At 45.6% G+C, this 16,905-nt stretch overlaps 1 protein-coding gene across 2 annotated transcripts in view; it reads right to left on the bottom strand.

Moving 5' to 3' along the window:
• FER1L6 (fer-1 like family member 6) overlaps positions 1-16,905 on the bottom strand; it is a 974,281-nt gene that overhangs the window by 527,552 nt on the left and 429,824 nt on the right. For both annotated transcript variants that reach the window (XM_085604988.1, XM_085604987.1), the window contains exon 2: positions 7,060-7,145. In XM_085604988.1, coding sequence (XP_085461114.1) covers positions 7,060-7,145 — 86 coding nt within the window. The remainder of the gene's footprint in view (positions 1-7,059; positions 7,146-16,905) is intronic.

The raw sequence follows: 16,905 nt of genomic DNA on the forward strand, positions 1-16,905 counted from the left end.
CTGCCCTGATCCCCCTATCGCCTTCCTTAACAGCTCCTTGGCTCAGGGTGTTGTGACCCCTGCACTAAAGGCCGCCACCATAGTGCCTCTGCTGAAGAAACCCGGCGCGGACCCTTCCATCTCGGCTAACTTTCGCCCCATCTCCCTGCTGCCCTTCCTGGGCAAGGTGATGGAACGCCATGTCACCGCGGTATTGAGCGCTCACATCGAGGCGAATGGGGGGCTGGCCTCTCGCCAGGCAGGATTCCGCCCCAGGCATTCGACCGAATCGGTCGTAGTCTCAGTCCTAGACAACCTCAGAAAGGGTATGGATGACAACAACCACCAGGCACTGGTCCTCCTTGATCTCTCCGCCGCCTTTGACACGGTGGACCATACCATCTTACTTGCCCGTGTCAAGGCGGCCGGCATCGGGGGATCAGCTCTGGTCTGGCTCTCCTCCTTTCTGAGGGCCCGCACTCAGGCGGTCCGACTAGGCGATTTCACCTCCACCCCTCTCTCTGTCACCTGCGGTGTTCCCCAGGGCTCCTCTCTTTCTCCCTTACTCTTTAATCTCTATATCTTTCCTCTTATCTATGCACTCCAGCAGCTGGAGGTCACTGTTTACAACTACGCGGATGACCTCCAGCTCATCTTTGATCTGTCCCCCTCTCCTCTCTCGGTCTCTAATTTCCAGTCAACTTTGACATTCATCAGGGACTGGATGAACCACAACCATCTTAAACTGAACCCTGACAAGACCGAGTTGGTTCTCACTGGTGGTTCATCCAGCCCCTGGAACTCTCTTTTCTGGCCCCCCTCTCTTGGCCCGGCACCATCCCCCTCCACCGTGGTCAAAACACTGGGTGTTAAAATGAATAATCAGCTCACTCTTCACTCACAAATCAGTTCCGTGGTTTCCTCCTGTTTCCTCACTCTCCGAACTATCCGCTCTGTCTCCCGCTTCTTCTCTCCCCAGGCACTTAAGACCATCATAGCCGCCCTGGTAATCTCACGATTGGACTACGCCAACGCCCTCTATCATGGCATTCCAGCGTACAGCCTGCGTAGACTCCAAACCATCCAGAACCAGGCGGCCAGGCTGATATACAGCCTTCCACGCTACCACCACTCCACCCCCCTTCTAAAAAAGCTTCACTGGCTCCCCGTGAAACAACGCTCCCTTTTCAAGATCGGATGCATGGTTTTTCAGGCCCGCCAGGGCACTGCCCCCGCTTTCATCGCCTCACTAATTAAACCCTATGTCCCCGCTAGAAATCTCCGGTCTTCCTCCAAGTCCCTTCTCCAGACCCCCCGCTTCTCACGCAAAAAGTGGGGCGGTTCTAACTTCTCAACTCTGGCCCCTACTTTCTGGAACTCACTTCCAGACAATCTCCGTTCTGCAACTCAGTATCTCTCCTTCCGTAGAGACCTGAAAACTTTCCTCTTCAGCCAGGCTTTCCCCGCCTAATACTTACTCCACCCTTCCATGGTCTTTCTTCCTCAGTTACTGAACCTCCAGCGCCAAGAAACCGCAAGGTGTACGCCGCGCTCTACAAGTGTTTTAAATTAGAAATTATGTACATTAGGTACATCTCTAATTGTATTCTGGAGTGCCTTATAAGTCCCTAGTATATGGAATACTATGTACCCGGGGCATAGGTACCTCAGAGGCCTACCAGGGGCTGCAGCGTGTATTATGCCACCCCTGGGAAGCCCTCCAAAATGACACCACAGGTCTGCTACTGCAGCCTGGGTAAGGTGGTGCATGCACCCCTTACTGTGGTATAGGCTACCTATATCACTACCATTGCACAGACATATAAAACCTATAAGTCACTCCTATGGCAGGCCTTAACAATCCTGAAGGCAGAGTGCTTGGTTTTTATGTGCGAGGGTGCCCCTGCATGAGCAGAGCCCCTCTGCAGCGTTCGGAGTACCTCCTCTGATGCGGTTTGTGGTGCAGCCTGCCATATACTCTTATGTGCATTATAACCTCGCAGTAAATGCTAACTTTGGACTGGCTGCACGAAAACATGTTGTGTTTGCTGTCAAACACTTTGGAATACTACCCCCCTCCCCGCCAGTTCTGGCGGCGGGGGTAGCATTCCACCCTTCTAGAGGGAGAGACATGTACCCACTGGTCTAACCGGTAAAGACTTTCTAGAGCCCTGGCATCACAAAATGGATGCCACTGCCACAGACACGGGTCTGGCCTCCTGCTGCTGACCGAAACTCCGGCAGAGGAGGCCTGGACAGTAGGTTTCCTGTCACAGGGAGGTGTAACCACCTCCCCAGACAGGCAGATGTGTATTGGGGCTGGGCAGGAGCACTCTCTGGTGCTCTGAAGTCCTGCACTGGGGGCACACTTTTGTCTCCCTGTGCATAGTCCAGTTCAAACCGGTTTCAGGGGCTACCTGCCCCTGCTCTGGCGTGAAACTGGTCAAAGGAAATGGGTGTAACCACCCCTCTTTCCAAACCCTCCCATAGGTGGGTCCCCAGAGTATGTCCAACCCCCTATCTTAGTATAAGTATAGGAACCCAGTCCTTGAGACTTTAGATTACCCTGGACGAAACTCTGCAACATATATCCTGGACCTTTGACTTTCTATTTCAACTAGAAGATGGAAGAAATCTCCCTTGGGGTCAAGGAGTGACTCCCCTGCTTGACAGGCACCAAAGAAGCAACTGTCCGCACTGCAACTCTGAAGCTCCCGCCGGACACCGAAGTCTTTGCATCACCAGAGGTGGATTTCCATACTTCCCCAAGGCTACCCTGAGTCCACAGCAAAGCTGAGACCAGTGGCTATCGTGGGTGACGTGAAACCATAACCCCTGGACACCATACATTTTTGCCGGTACATCATCTTCCTGGTCTTCCTCGAAGTTGTGCTTTGGGCTCTGAGTAGCCCCATCCTCGGGCACCTACTGCACTGAAGATGTCTGGCCTCCACTCCACGAGTGACCCGTGGGCCAATTTAAAGTGTAACTGCTTGAGGCTCCTTCGCGATTGCTAGCCCATTGGCTAGTGGGTCCCCACGAAGGCAAATCCTTTTCTGATTGAGCTTTCCTGGTTGCTCCAGACGTGCCCTAACTTACCCTTGCTGGGTGAGTCCCCCAGACCTTGCTGGTCTGCTCCGACGTCTTTCTTCTATTTCCACTTGACTTGCCGTTGCCAAGGCTTGTTGGGTCCATTCTGGTTGCCGACACCGCAGCACTCGACAGACTTTGTGGGACAACTCGAATCCAGCTCCTGGTCATAGTCAACGCCTCCTGGACCTCGTGGCTGATGAGTCAAGACACCCATCAACTCACCTGAAGCACCCGACATCTGTGGGCATTGGACTATCGTGCCCCTGGTCACTGGTAAGTGACCCAGACTCTGTCCCCTATGCTTTCAGGTTCCTTCCAGCCTTGATCCAGGCTTGGATCTCTTCTGACACTTCTCCTCTTCACGGCAGCAGCACTTCTTTGCCAGCTGCCATTGAAAACAACGCCACGACCCGACACCAAAAGACAACTATGCACCCGGCTTCCCTGGGTGAGGTAACTCGAGTACTCCGATGCTCCCGTGGATGTTGGCCCTAGACACCTCTAAGTCCAAAAGGGTTTGCTTGTAGTCATCCTCTAAGTGTCCTTAACCTGTAATTTTACAACCGCGAGTTTCCCCATAGAAGTTAATGGCGATTCGCGCCTGTGTCCTAACACTGCACGCGTTCCCCGTGGGTCCCCTACGTCACTACCTTGGGTGGTTCCTTTGGGCCCAAGCGCTTCTAAAGGCTCTAGGCCTTGTGTCTAGTTCAGTCGTGGTTCTTATACCACTTTATTGGTATATGGTTTGGTATGCCCCTAGGGCCCAAACGTGTATTTGTGCTTTTACTGTTGATTACTGACTTGTAACTTAAGTACTTCGAACTCCAGTCTCATAAAGAGACTAGCGGGGTGTGTTTTATCTTAAATACATATATTTTGAATATATACCTAGTGTGGTTGTCCTTTCATGTGGTCATTCAAGAGATTATAGACTGGTAAAACAAGCTGCTTTACATTCCTTCAAGACTTAGCCTGAAGGCTGCTCTCCATAGCTACCACTAGGATAGCTTTCAATAAAGGTTGTCTTTAACCTATCACCATAAGGGGTTGTTTGGACTGGTACGTGGTGCCCACTTTAGTTAGTGGACAGCATATACCAGGCCAACTTCTCACAGCTATTAACCGTTTTTCCCAGCCTTTCATTATCCTAATATTGCAAAAAGGGTTCATTTGGGTAGACATCAATTCTTATAATTTAAGAGAACCCCCCAACCGTGGTGTTACATTTTAAATCCAGAGTTTGTGCTTCCCCAGACCAAGCACTCTTTAACTATACTACCTACCAGTATGGATGACTTGTAACTCCTACACCTTGTAGTCCTCTGTCTTATGTAACATTTCCTATACACTGATTTACACACGTATTATGTAAATTGCTCTGACACCCTGCACTGGTGTGAGTGGCACTATAAAACTAATTCTATGCATGTGAGAGAGAGAGTGGTTATAGAGACTAGAGGGGCACTGTTAAAGGGTGGTAGTGAGGGAATCTGTGGTGGAGTTGGTCATGGGTGGGGCATCAGCGAACACTGTTGCCCCGGGCGCCTCCAGCGGTAAAGCCGGCCCTGGGGGCAGTGTGCTCTAGACATTATACTGGCCCCACTGACAGATGATAATGGAAGATGCAAAGGGCCTGACTCAGAAAGGTAAACTCACACTTTTGTGAAGGTTTACAATTTTCTTTTGGCATTCACAACTACGAGTTTAATTTTACTGACACTAGTTTTATAACTGCGGAAACGCCACTGTTGAGGCGGAGAACCCCGCACATAAACAGATAAGACAGGAGTATTTTATTATGTGCAGGGTCTCCACAGTCGTAAAATTACTATTAGTAAAATTACATTTGTAGATTGTGAATACCAAAAAACCAATAAACTGCTCCAGCCAGGCATTTTCATGCACATCATCTGGCATTGTAGACTAATCCAGGAGTACTGGCATTAGATACATACGGTCATGAGTGAAGTTTTGGAGGCTGAGATCCAGCCAGAAGCTCCCAGGTGCCTTCTTAATATCTGGGAACCGACAGACCTCAAAACCTACGCCATACAATGGGTCACACTTGGTTGCATGATCGCCAAAAGGAATATTGCACAGCACTGGGGGGCCTCAAACGCACCCACACTCGCGGACTGGAAAAAGGACCTTGATTGGTGCATGCAACGAGAGAAGTCTGTATACATTGCGAGGGGGTTGCCCCCGTAAATGGACCAAGATATCGACCCCTTGGAATCTATACCGTGGAAGCATATGTATCCCTCCTCGATTGTATGACGAAGATGTCTCCTCTTCCATGTAATTCCAACTGCATAAGTTTATTGTATCCTGAGAAATCCTTGTTTTTGCCGCTACCTATATTGTGATCCTGTGACACTATGCCTTGTTGTCGAATTGTTTCTAATAAAAAGAGTTATAAAAATAAAAAAATAAAAAAAAACTAACACAAATGTGTAAATGTACCTTTCTGAATCAGGCCCAAGTCTGTAACAATGCATCCAGCCCCTAGGCTATGGAGTAGAAAGGTGAACAGTAAAGTCTCTGACAGCTCCTCACCTCAGCACACACAACAGAATGCAAATACAGTGACTTATAATTCAATTCAATTCAAATTTAGCTTTATTCGATTTTAGTCATTTAAAATCACAAAAGCATACATATTCATAAAAACAAGATAGATAAAAACATTAGATAAAATACATTAATTAAAATACAATTATCTGACATAAAGTGCAAAAGGTGCTTTCAAGTAAGGTGTATTAGCCTGCAGCACTGCATTCCAAGCGGTATGTATTTACACTTTTTCTAGCTCTCAGTGCGTTTTTCAGAAAACCAGTCATGACACATACAGATAGTACACTGTCTAAAAATTGTAAATGTAAAACAGCTGGTTTACATTGTCTCCAACCTGCCTGTTTTAATAAGGGGAGAATCCATTGTGTTCTTTCACGTGCATAAAATTTACAGAACAGTGTCACATGGATAGTAGATTGTGGTGACACGTTATCACAGGGGCAAGGAGAAAGCTCTCTAGACCAATCGTTTATTCCTGGGTAACTAACCAGACGATGAAAAGTGTTGAACCTAAAACGAGTTAAAAGATATCTATCATATCCCTCGGTACAGCATATGAGATACGGTTGGATGTCACACGTAGTCAAAGTCAAATAGTGTTGTACCACAGTCTCCTTGTTCATCTCCTGGGTCACTCAGAATTTTTTTGACATAATTCAACCACATGACCTTAATAAACATGGTCCAGATTCATAGAATCCCATATTATCTGTCCATTTAAACCTGTGCTGCTAGTGGTCTATATGCGATGCCACAACAGGACAGGTTGCATTTTTACTTATACTTATAATTCATTTCTTAGCCTATAAGAATATTTACTTGTTTTTTCTATCTTATCCTGCTTAGGTCTGTCCTGTACCAAGTCTACAAAAGGATGATCTTGTTGACCTCAAGGTACGAGTCGTGTGGCAGGGCGATGAGTGGAGGGATGGATGCAACGGGAAGTGTTCCAAGGGCATTCGTGCATATGAGACCACAGTGGGAGGATGGCTCAGTGAGATGTACTTTCAATGCTGATAAATGAAGTGTTCTGGAGGGCGGGAAGTCGCTTCCCTGTACTGTACTCATCTTTCCGAGATTGAGTACCATAAAGTGGGTAGTAGTAACATCTGGTTTTTACAGCGCTTAGAAGTGGTAGCAGTGTAGTAGCACTACTTTTGAGCTTACACAATCGAAGCAAGATTTGCTTTCACAACCAGTATATTCGCATGGGGCTATCACAAAAGCGGGCATGTCTGCAGTGCCTGCTCACTTTGATAAGTTCTATTTTTACGTTGTCAGATACCTAGCGCTTGACGTCTGACCTCGAGGACAACAAATGCAAAGGAGCTATTTATGACCCGAGAGGCGAGCACCAGCCCACCTCGCCCTTGTTCCATGTGCCGGCTGTGGTGTGTACTTTGTAGGCCTTACCTAGCGCGCCTTTGTTTGCTATGGTAACTCCCTTGTCACCTTTGTTCTTCTTCTTCTTGAGGTGCAGTCCGGAGAACAGCCCCTTCCTGCAAGAAAGGAGGAAGACAAGGGTCAAGGCGCTGCTCCTAGCTGGTAACACTGATAAATGCATTTGCAAGTCATCTATGCGCACAGCAGCACTTCCGGGTAATCGCGACAAGTATCAGTGCAGCGCCCCTCATGACAGCATCACCTGGAGCTCCAGAACGGCTGAATCCGCGCTAAGATATCTTTATGAACGAAATGTACATACAATTGATCTACATAGGAATGACTTACATATACAATGGTTATCCTGAAAACATGGCCTGGATCTGGCGCTACTGGCCCCATGGAGCTTAAAGTGTGATTATCTTGGAAGACCAGTCTGAAGGCTCTGGAAGGTCGGCCAGCTTTCACTGCTTCAGGTTCCTAATTAATAAACATAGATATTCTGCGACAACAAAAAGCGTCAAAGCAAGCTTTTGGCTGAATTCTTGTCACTACCAATTCAACTCCTAAATTGCTGCAGGTATCCCATCTTTTGCACAGTGGCTCAATCACACTATGGTCCAAGTGTTATTGGAATGTCCTTATAAGGAAGTGCAGAACTTATGGAATGGTGAAAGTGTGCCAAAAATTATAAATCACTCTTATGCATATGACTGACCCCATCTCTTACAAAGGTGTCCACCGAGGTATTGAGTATTGAAGCATTTTGATCTATATAGTACAGAACAATGGAACACTGTGCATGGGGGGCTCCCCCCTGATCGTGCCCATATTCCAATCCAGTGTGAGTGATGGATAATTCCTTTCAAGGTCCGGCCCTGGGGCAGACCCGGATGAGAGTTGGGAGGTGAGGATCAGTGTCCTCAGTCGTGACAGGTGCACAGGTTTTGCCCCAACTAGGCATGTCAAGCAGAACATGGCTGATGCCCCTTTCTGATGGACTTTGAAAAATGGTACAGTAATTTCAGAGCTCATCTAAGTGACAACACTGCCCGCCAGCTAAAAGCCAAGTAGGCACAACGAGTAAAAACCAAGAAGCTGTACACAAGTTGAACAACTCTATGTAACACACTGGGGAAAAGAAACAATGAAAGAACACACAGTCAAATGTTTCAGAGCATTGAACAGGAGCTAGAACTGTGAAGGGCACCCACTGACAGTGTAAAGAGCGAAGTTAGATGAACAATGACCAAACATACAGTCAACGACAACAGACTAGAAACAGAGACTTGGGTAGACGTGGATCCTATGGGAATGACGCTCAGAAAGCCATGCAACCTGGTTCTTACAGAGGGTAATGCGCAATGTATTGTTGGCTGCATCACGTATCACACGATCAATAAATGCTACTTCTGTGACTCCTGGTATGTGTAAACTGTAAAGTGGTGGGAAAAGCTGCTAAACACTTAACAGCACGTGACAATGCAAGGCGACCAAAACCCTGGGGAGTTATAATAGGACTTGACACTGCCTGGATCAGAAAACCTTTACAGACTTTACAGGTTCTACATGGCAGGGAATCAATCCCCTTTCCTTCAAAACACAATGCATGAGCGAAGTCTCAAGAAAATACACAAAAACAACTTGCTTTGGCAATGCTTGTCTGTTGAGTTATGCTAATGAAACCTTCTTGTGAAATATAAAATGCTCTATTGAGAGGTAAATCTAACAGGGCATGAAGACCGGGAAAAAGTGGGAACTGAAGGAGACACCCAATCAATCCCAAAAGAAAGCTGCAAAGGTTCTTCAATGTAAAGAATTTTAGGAGGTGTCCAAGAGGAGTGGATTGGTGTCATGTGTTGGTCACGGACAGATTTAGTCCATTTTCCTCTAGTTTCCATCCTCACCCTAACATTTCCACCCAATGCAACTCCATTTTACGGCTATGCCGTTTTCAAAAGTTGCTGTAGGCATCTGTAGCTTCCGGAACCTGAACGCCCACTTTGTAGACTAATTATTTCCCTAGTAATTAATCATCCTTTTTTCATTGGTTTCAACAGACCTTTTATGTTGCATTAAAGTGTTTAATCACTTATTAATTCAGGAGTTTTGAGTCGCACCATCATACTTCCCTTTAAGTTCGTCGGAGAGTAGGAGGTGTCATATGCAGTTTAAAGATACTGTGAATAGTCCAAAGTTTTTTGATAGGTCTTCGGGTGCAAAGACTTGGGGGAATTGGTTGTCCCGGTGGTAATTCTTATGGTCTCTATTGAATTGTGTTCTGTTTGGTTGGCACAGTTAAGCCAGAGCCCTATGGTTTAGTCTAATCAGCCTCTCATGTCCTGGGGTGCGTGAACCTAAGATGTGCTGCAGAGGGATTGTCTTATTTGATGTTGTACTCCCAAAACGTTTTTACATATATCATTTTAAAGATTTTTCTCAATTTGTAGTCCAGAGGTTAACATCTCAAAGTAGGATTACCTACTTGAGAGCTGGATTGTGAGAGTCTTTATACTTTAATAGCCCATCAGGTGAAGGCAAGCGTGTTGACCTATTTTCAAATAAAGTGATAATGGTGGGGGCCACAAGTAGCACTATGGCAGGTATTATGCTAAAACTCACAGCAACAGCCAATGTGCCAAACGGAAATCACTTTCCCATCATCAGCAACATCTCACAACATCAAGGATGAGGTCCCTCTTCTACACAACTTGCAGCATGACCTCGACGGGCAAGAGGACTCAGTGTAATAGGATAATTACTCTCAAGGAGCAGAAAGCCCGGGGCGGCTCCTCCACTAGGGCGGAGGAACGTCGCCCCACTGCTTCCTCACAGTGCGAGAAGCAGAAACAACCTGGACTCTGGCAGTGGCAGCAGCCAGGCGAGTTTCTACCTTTGAATGTAGCGGTCTCCGAAGGTGAGGCAAGTGGCGCTGATAAAAGAGAAATTATCTTGATAATTGGATCCCAAGGAGCTCTTCCAGTGGCTGGAGAGAGAAGCATGGCGCAGCAGCTGTCTCCACACGAGGTTAAATCCGCAGGTCTTTCCTAAAGAACAGCGGAAGGGCGTGTTGTCGGGGTTGCTCTGCAAGCAGCCAGGGCAGGGGAGGAGTGGTGTACCCAGTCCTGAGGGTGCAATGACTGTTTGGTCGGCCCTCTGGGGCCGCCCAAACCAGTCATGCGCACTCTGATCTTCTCCATGCATGGAGAACATGGCCTCCCAGTAAGTCCCTGGCTGGGCGGCGGCTCCCCCAATCACAACGCTGCTTGCAGCGTTGTGATTGGTTTGAGGGAGGGAGCCTGGCTGCCTGCTTCTTGCTCCTGCAGGAGCAGCAGCTGAGAAGACGCGGGACCTGGCAGGCTTATTGTTAAATTACCCCCCCCCCCATGAAGACCCCCTCCCCGCGCGCCCCCCTTGCCTCCCCTACCCACAAGACATGCCGGCTGCGACTGCATAAAGCAATTCAAGAGAAGAGTGTTACATCTCTGAAACAGATGATTAATGACAGCAAAAGGGGCATTAATTCGGCCTTTATAAAACTCAGTGTATCAAACCAGGACATCATGGATTACAAGACAGAGAAAAAAGAGACAAATAAATGATTTATTATTGATAAGGATTAAATATAGCCTGATATGTGAGTAAGGTGGGTGGGACTGAAGAAGAGGAAAAGGCAACATAAAATAAGCCATTTAGGCCAATGACTACATAACTTTGCCTCTACAAACGTTACACATCAAAACAACCTAAAGCAGGAGTGAGCCTTGGCCAGCGGTTATTTGCAGTTTTCTGGTTACCCACACATACATTGCTCTGGGTCCAAGGTCATGGATGGGTGAATAATTGCAAGGCATGATATGAATCCAGGCCAAATACACCCTTCGGAATGAAGAGTGGCTTTAGGTCTTCTCATTCCACTTGAACATGTGCTGAGGGTCTTAAGACTCTATGTACCTGCGCCATCTTCTACATCTGGACTCATGTGCCAATGGATGTGTGAACAGTGCTTAATTTGTACCAGTGATTCCACATGACGTTTGGTAGTGATTCAGCAATGGAAGATGTCCTTGCCCAGATTAGCTGAGATGGAGGGGGGGATGAGGTTACATTAGTGGCTAGTGTGGCCTGCCAATCAGATTTTGTTCCAGACATAGGTGGCTGAAGAGTGGGAGGGTGAGAGATAGAAGTGCGAGAGGTGGTTTAATTGTCAAGTGGATAATGAAATAATTGGACAAGATCACTGGGACTGGGGAGTCTGCAGCAAGAAAAGGGCCAGTGCTGAAAATAGGGTTTAGCGTATGACCTGCATTCTGTGTAGCCGACTTGGTAATCTGCGTAAGGCCAATGGCAGTGAGAGAATTAACAAGGAAGGCTGAATTAGGAGCCTGCACAGACTCGAATCACACATTGAGGTCTCCTATAACAAAGATCCTGGCTGCTTGAAGAGCTATAGAAGAAATGGTCTGTGTGATCGTGTGCAGGGATCTACACTTGGGCCATAGTTCAGTAGAGGAGACATCCTGTGGACGAACAGGCAGGAAAAAGAGAAAACTGAAAAAGCCTCAATTCAACATGAAACTCTAGAGTATTCGGCAAGACAGAAATAGTCAAAATTGACAAGAAAATAATTGCCTATATACTACTGATCCTGATGTCCTTGGAACCTATTGGATACTTACTTCAAGTTCAGGGCCTAACGCTTCTTTAATCCATTTGGACGCTTTTCCCTCTATGAGCTGTCTTGTTCCTTTTAAAGTACTAGCTGAGGGTAGGCCAACTTCTGAGTCAGCGAGGTCCACTTTTAGCTTTCTGTAATCTGTACCAGGAATGCAGTAAATGCTCATATGCCTTGGCAGTCACCCCTTCAAGGCCCAGTTCTAATCTCAGAGCCTGCACTGCTGCACATTAATGTGTATTTGAAGAAAGCACTTCCATGGTTTACATTCTATCAATTCCAATTTTGCCAGAAGGGAGTCTGAATGACAGTCAAATCCATGTAGGAGCATCAGTGGAATTGTACATTCATGGGGCATCTTGAGTGATGTCACACTCAGGGTTTCAAGAGCCAGAAAGAATCAATTAAACCATTCCCACAAGTCATGGAATCTGTAGAAATAATTATATTGCAACATTCATCCAACGATATTTTAGACAGAAATTAAGGGAGCTTAATGAGTTAGAGAAAAGCTAATTTTTAGTCTGTGTTACCTCGATCTTAAGAAAGACATCTTTTACCAGATCTGTCTTGGCATATCAAGGAGATCTGTAACTTTCTAGGGATCTTGTCAATGAGGATATTAAACATCTGTATAACAGAGTAAATGACTTGGTACAAGTTCAAAATTGGGCTACTGGTTGAGGGGTTGTAACCCTACTCAAGCAGAAACCAAAATCTCTGTTCGGGAGAAACACAAGCAAACCCCAAATTAACCTGTGCTTACCCCCATGGTAGCTTAACACAAAAGCAGTGAGGCTTAAATTAGAGTCAGTGTGTAAAGTATTTATTCAGCACTTCAAACAGTAATAAATTGAAAACACAACAGATGAACAATCCCACAACTACTAAGAGAAATAGAGTACAATTTAATAAATTATTTGATGCCACAAAAACAACAATCCAATCAGTTGGAGATATGCAATTTTGAAGATTTAAAATAGTGTCTAGAAGCATGAAGCACCAACTGTGGTTATCTGGTCCTGCCGGACCGGGACAAAGTCAGAGGTTCAGTTCAACCGCAATGGAGTGTGGGCGGGATACAGGGAGCAAGATAGGCCCACTGAACAAAGCTCCATTGAATCCTGGCTGTGGAGCATTGTGCGATCATGCATCGAAGATGCATCAAGCAGCAGCAGTTCCACCGATCTGCGAGGCTGTGATTGAGAGTCGCCATCAAGGCTGCTGTCGACAAGGGGCTTGTGAAGCAAAGTCCTGCATCGAAGATGAGTTGTACAAAGGCAGTTCCGGCGAAGCAGCAGGCTGCGATGTGAAGTCTTGCATCTTCATTTAGGATGCCGTTGATGAGGGGCTTGTGATGCGAAGGCCTGCACTGAGGATGCTTTGTGCAGCAGCAGTTTTGATGAAGCTGCGGGCTGCGATATGAAGTACGGCATCTGGGATGTGTCGGTTACGAAACAGCTATGAGGAGATGCGTTGCACTGCATGGGTAAAGGTCACAGGACCATCGCTGGGCTGGCAAAGCACCTTGGAGCCTACTTACAAGGGTCCAGGACTGGGCTAGCACCACCTGCGACAGTCAGAATCCAGGGGTTGGGTTCAAGTTGGTTGGAGCCTTCTCTGTCCCTGTGGCTCTGTTAGGATCAGGAAGCCAGCCAACTACCTTTGGAGTCACTTCAGTGGTCCCCTGTTCAAGATGCAGGTCCAGTCCTGTCACACAGACAGCAGGCATCCAGGCAAAAGAGTAGCAGTCCTTTTTGCAGTAGCAGTCCTTTTTGCAGAGCAGTCCTTCGGAGCTTTATACAGGAACAGAGGTGTACTGAAGAGTTGGGTCTGAGGGCCTAATATTTAAATCCTTGGTGCCCATTTTAAAATAGGGGAGGTTTCTAGAGAATTCCCTTAAAAGTCTTTCAAGTTTCCTGCCTCCCCTGCCTGGCTCAAAACTGGCTGCATGAACAATGAAGTGGTGATTAGTCCTTTGTGTGAAGGCAGGGCACAGCTTATTCAATTGCAAATGGGGCTGTACACAGCTCAGCCCGACTCTCACCCTGCCAGTTGATGGCCCACCCAGACACACGTAATCCCTCTCTTGTGTGGCAGTGTGGGAGGAATAAACAAAGTCCAACTGCCAACTACACCCAGTCATGTGACTCAGGAACAGGCTGCAGGCACCAAATAGTTAGGGCAGGAAACCTTGCTGGACTTTATGAGTCCCGCATTCTTGGCAATATGCTTAGCTAGATAGACTCTAATATTACTGACCTGACTCAATCACTCTACTTACCTCCATTCCAAACAGAATTTAAAAACCTATCTCACGGTGCCCCTTAGGGCTCTTTTCTCTGTCTCAACCTTTTAATATTTATATATTTACCATAGCTTATTTGCTTCAGTCATTTCTCTCACTGATGACCTACGGAGATGATAACAAATCTTGATTCATCTAGATAACCTTTCCTAAAAGACCATAAGAACTTTCAAAACTGTTTCATACTTAGCACTAACAAAAAAGAGTATAGTATAGGATAGAGTATAATGTAGTATAGTACAGTATCATCTAGTATAGTATGGCATAGTATAGTGTAGTATTGTAGCATAGTATACTATAGTGCAGTACTATCTAGTATAGTATGGTACAGTAGAGTATAATATAGTGCTGTATAGTACCCTATGTAGAACAATATACTATAGTGTATTATAATGTATTGCATAAAATGGTATGATATAGTATAGTATAGCACAGCATAATATAGTACAGTGCAGTAACGTATTGCACAGTATAGTATAGCACAGTATCTATAGCTAGTTACATTTCAATACAACATACAGATGAAAAATGTTGGCCTTTGTATCAAATCCAAGGGAAATGATCAGGTGGGATTGAATTCTGCGTTTGGGTATGGATTCGTATTTTAAGACGCGCACTGAAGACCGTTCTCTTTACCTGGCTGTATGATCAGAATATTGAGCTGCTGGACCATATTACAGAAACTGCAACTTCAAATACTTTCATAAACCAGACACAATCCTGTGGAAATTAGGACCAATGTTGATTCACATGCTGCCCCTGTAGACAATATGCAAATGTTGATATTATGTCGGCGCAACCCTTCCCAAGGCAAAATAAATAAAGGAGAAGATCATATGAAATATGATTCTAAAAAATACCTCGTGGAAAATGATCACCACCTGGGCCGGTTATGTTGCCTCTGCACACGAATTAGATTAATTTGGGCAAAAGATTTATTTTGTGTTTGTCACTGTCAATTGTTGTTCAGTGCCTAAATAGAATTCGTGATTCTTTTTTTAAAGAGATAAACTTTCAAATGATGCAGGTTGCATAAACACCACACAGAGAAATGTTTTGCAGTTAGATTCTCTGTTTTCATGTTCATAAAAAACACCCTGACTGACTGTCCTTGCTTTAGAAGAGGTGGCCAGTGCTGAAGGCACATTCGCTCTGGGTGTTTGGTTGCCACTGTTAATTGGCATCCGGTCCCTGTGCGGAGAAGAGAACCACGGGGCAGGTTTATTTCCGCTGCACATAAGAGTCGAAGTTTCTGTTCATTTTGACCCTTCACCTTCCCTATCACTGCTTTTCTTCGGTACACTAACTTTGAGACACCCTCTCCCTGCCAAATATAACAGAAAATAAACTTCAAGGATGGAAGAAAAAAGATATAAGACCTTTGTGACCCAAAAAAAGTACTAAGAAAAGTACTAAAATGCTATAATTCCTCGAAAGCGTTTCTTATTTCTCCTTCAGGAGAGCTCGGAGTCTGTTACCCTCCTGTGAACAGTGTCTGAAAATAACTCCCCTTGAAGAGTGAATCGATCACTCTTGTCAAGGTGTGATAGGTCAGTCTTCAGCCTACAGCAGAAATGGAGCTAACATTTTATACTTGCCTGCTCTATAATATAAGTCTCTATATCTTGAGTTCATCGCCATACTACGGGTTAAGGCGGATTCTCATTTGTACAAATATTTCCCTTCCGCTGTTGTTTATTATTCAAACAATTATTGCTGGTCTTCACATGTATTCTTAAGGCGCCTATGGTAGTTACTTGCTATCTGTGTCTCTCTGGTGCCTCATTAAAACAGCTTTAGCCAGTTGCCTTATGGTGCTGCTGCAGAAGGTCACAAGAGGGAGCCATATTGCAAGCAATGGCCTTGTTGCAGGGGAGATGGACGCTCCAGACAACAACACGTCATTACCTCCTCATCTGTCTTCCTTGTCCCAGTCCTTACTAATGAGGCTCCTGCCTCCACCGCTCCTCTCTGCTCCCAAGAAAATATACATGTTCACTTTTCTATTTTTTTACTATTCCAACATTGAGCCACACCTCCCCTTTCCTGGATACAAATGAGGGACTTACCCCCTCACATCCTGTTCCTTTTTATCTTTTATCAAAACAATCCTTTGGTAAGTTCCTCTTGTATTTGTTGTTTACTTAATATCAATATTGCTTATTTAAACAAGCGTGGATTCCTTTTGTGGCAGATGCGGCTGTGCTTAGCCAGCGCGCTCTCATTACGTCTGATACTGATGCGGTTACTGTATTTTTGTAATATACAGAGGCGGATGGGTGTAGCCAGCGCATCTTGCTTACCTTTAATGGCGGTGTTGGTTGTTTTTAGAACTAAAAATTAGTTTATGGATGGAAGACGTCGACTGTGCGAAGCCAGCGTGTCCTCTATTTCTCCATTGCGCTGGTAGTAACAGCCTGTACATAAAACAGAAGAGGTTTTCAGCTTAACACCAAATTTATAGGTAGCTATGATGAATGAAGCTATAAAGTCTTCACTTTTATACCACTAAATAAAAAGCCCCCAGGTTCTGAGATAAAAGTTCAAGCCCAAGGCTTACCTGTTAAAAAAAAAGAAAATAAAGAGGGGGGGTCTTTTATAGACTCTAAATCTCATTAGATTTCCCCCTGATGAGAGTTGACACTATTTAAGGATGGGTTCTTCCCTCAGGGATCAGCATCAGTTCCTGCACTCATGGAAGAAGATGGGCGGGGAGCACTCTCTAAGAGAGGCATGCTAAAGAAGGCCTTTGAGGTGGAGGCTGTGGAAAACGAACATGTTGGAGTTCCTCCTTATCCTTCTCCTCTTGAACTCCAAGACATGATAAATAAGGTAGTGGCGGCAGCCTTAAAGGGACAGGACATTTCTGCCACGCATCCCAGACTCTCTGACC

Source organism: Triturus cristatus, chromosome 5_1, assembly GCF_964204655.1.
Source record: "Triturus cristatus chromosome 5_1, aTriCri1.1, whole genome shotgun sequence".
In the NCBI taxonomy this organism is placed as follows: Eukaryota; Metazoa; Chordata; class Amphibia; order Caudata; family Salamandridae; genus Triturus; species Triturus cristatus.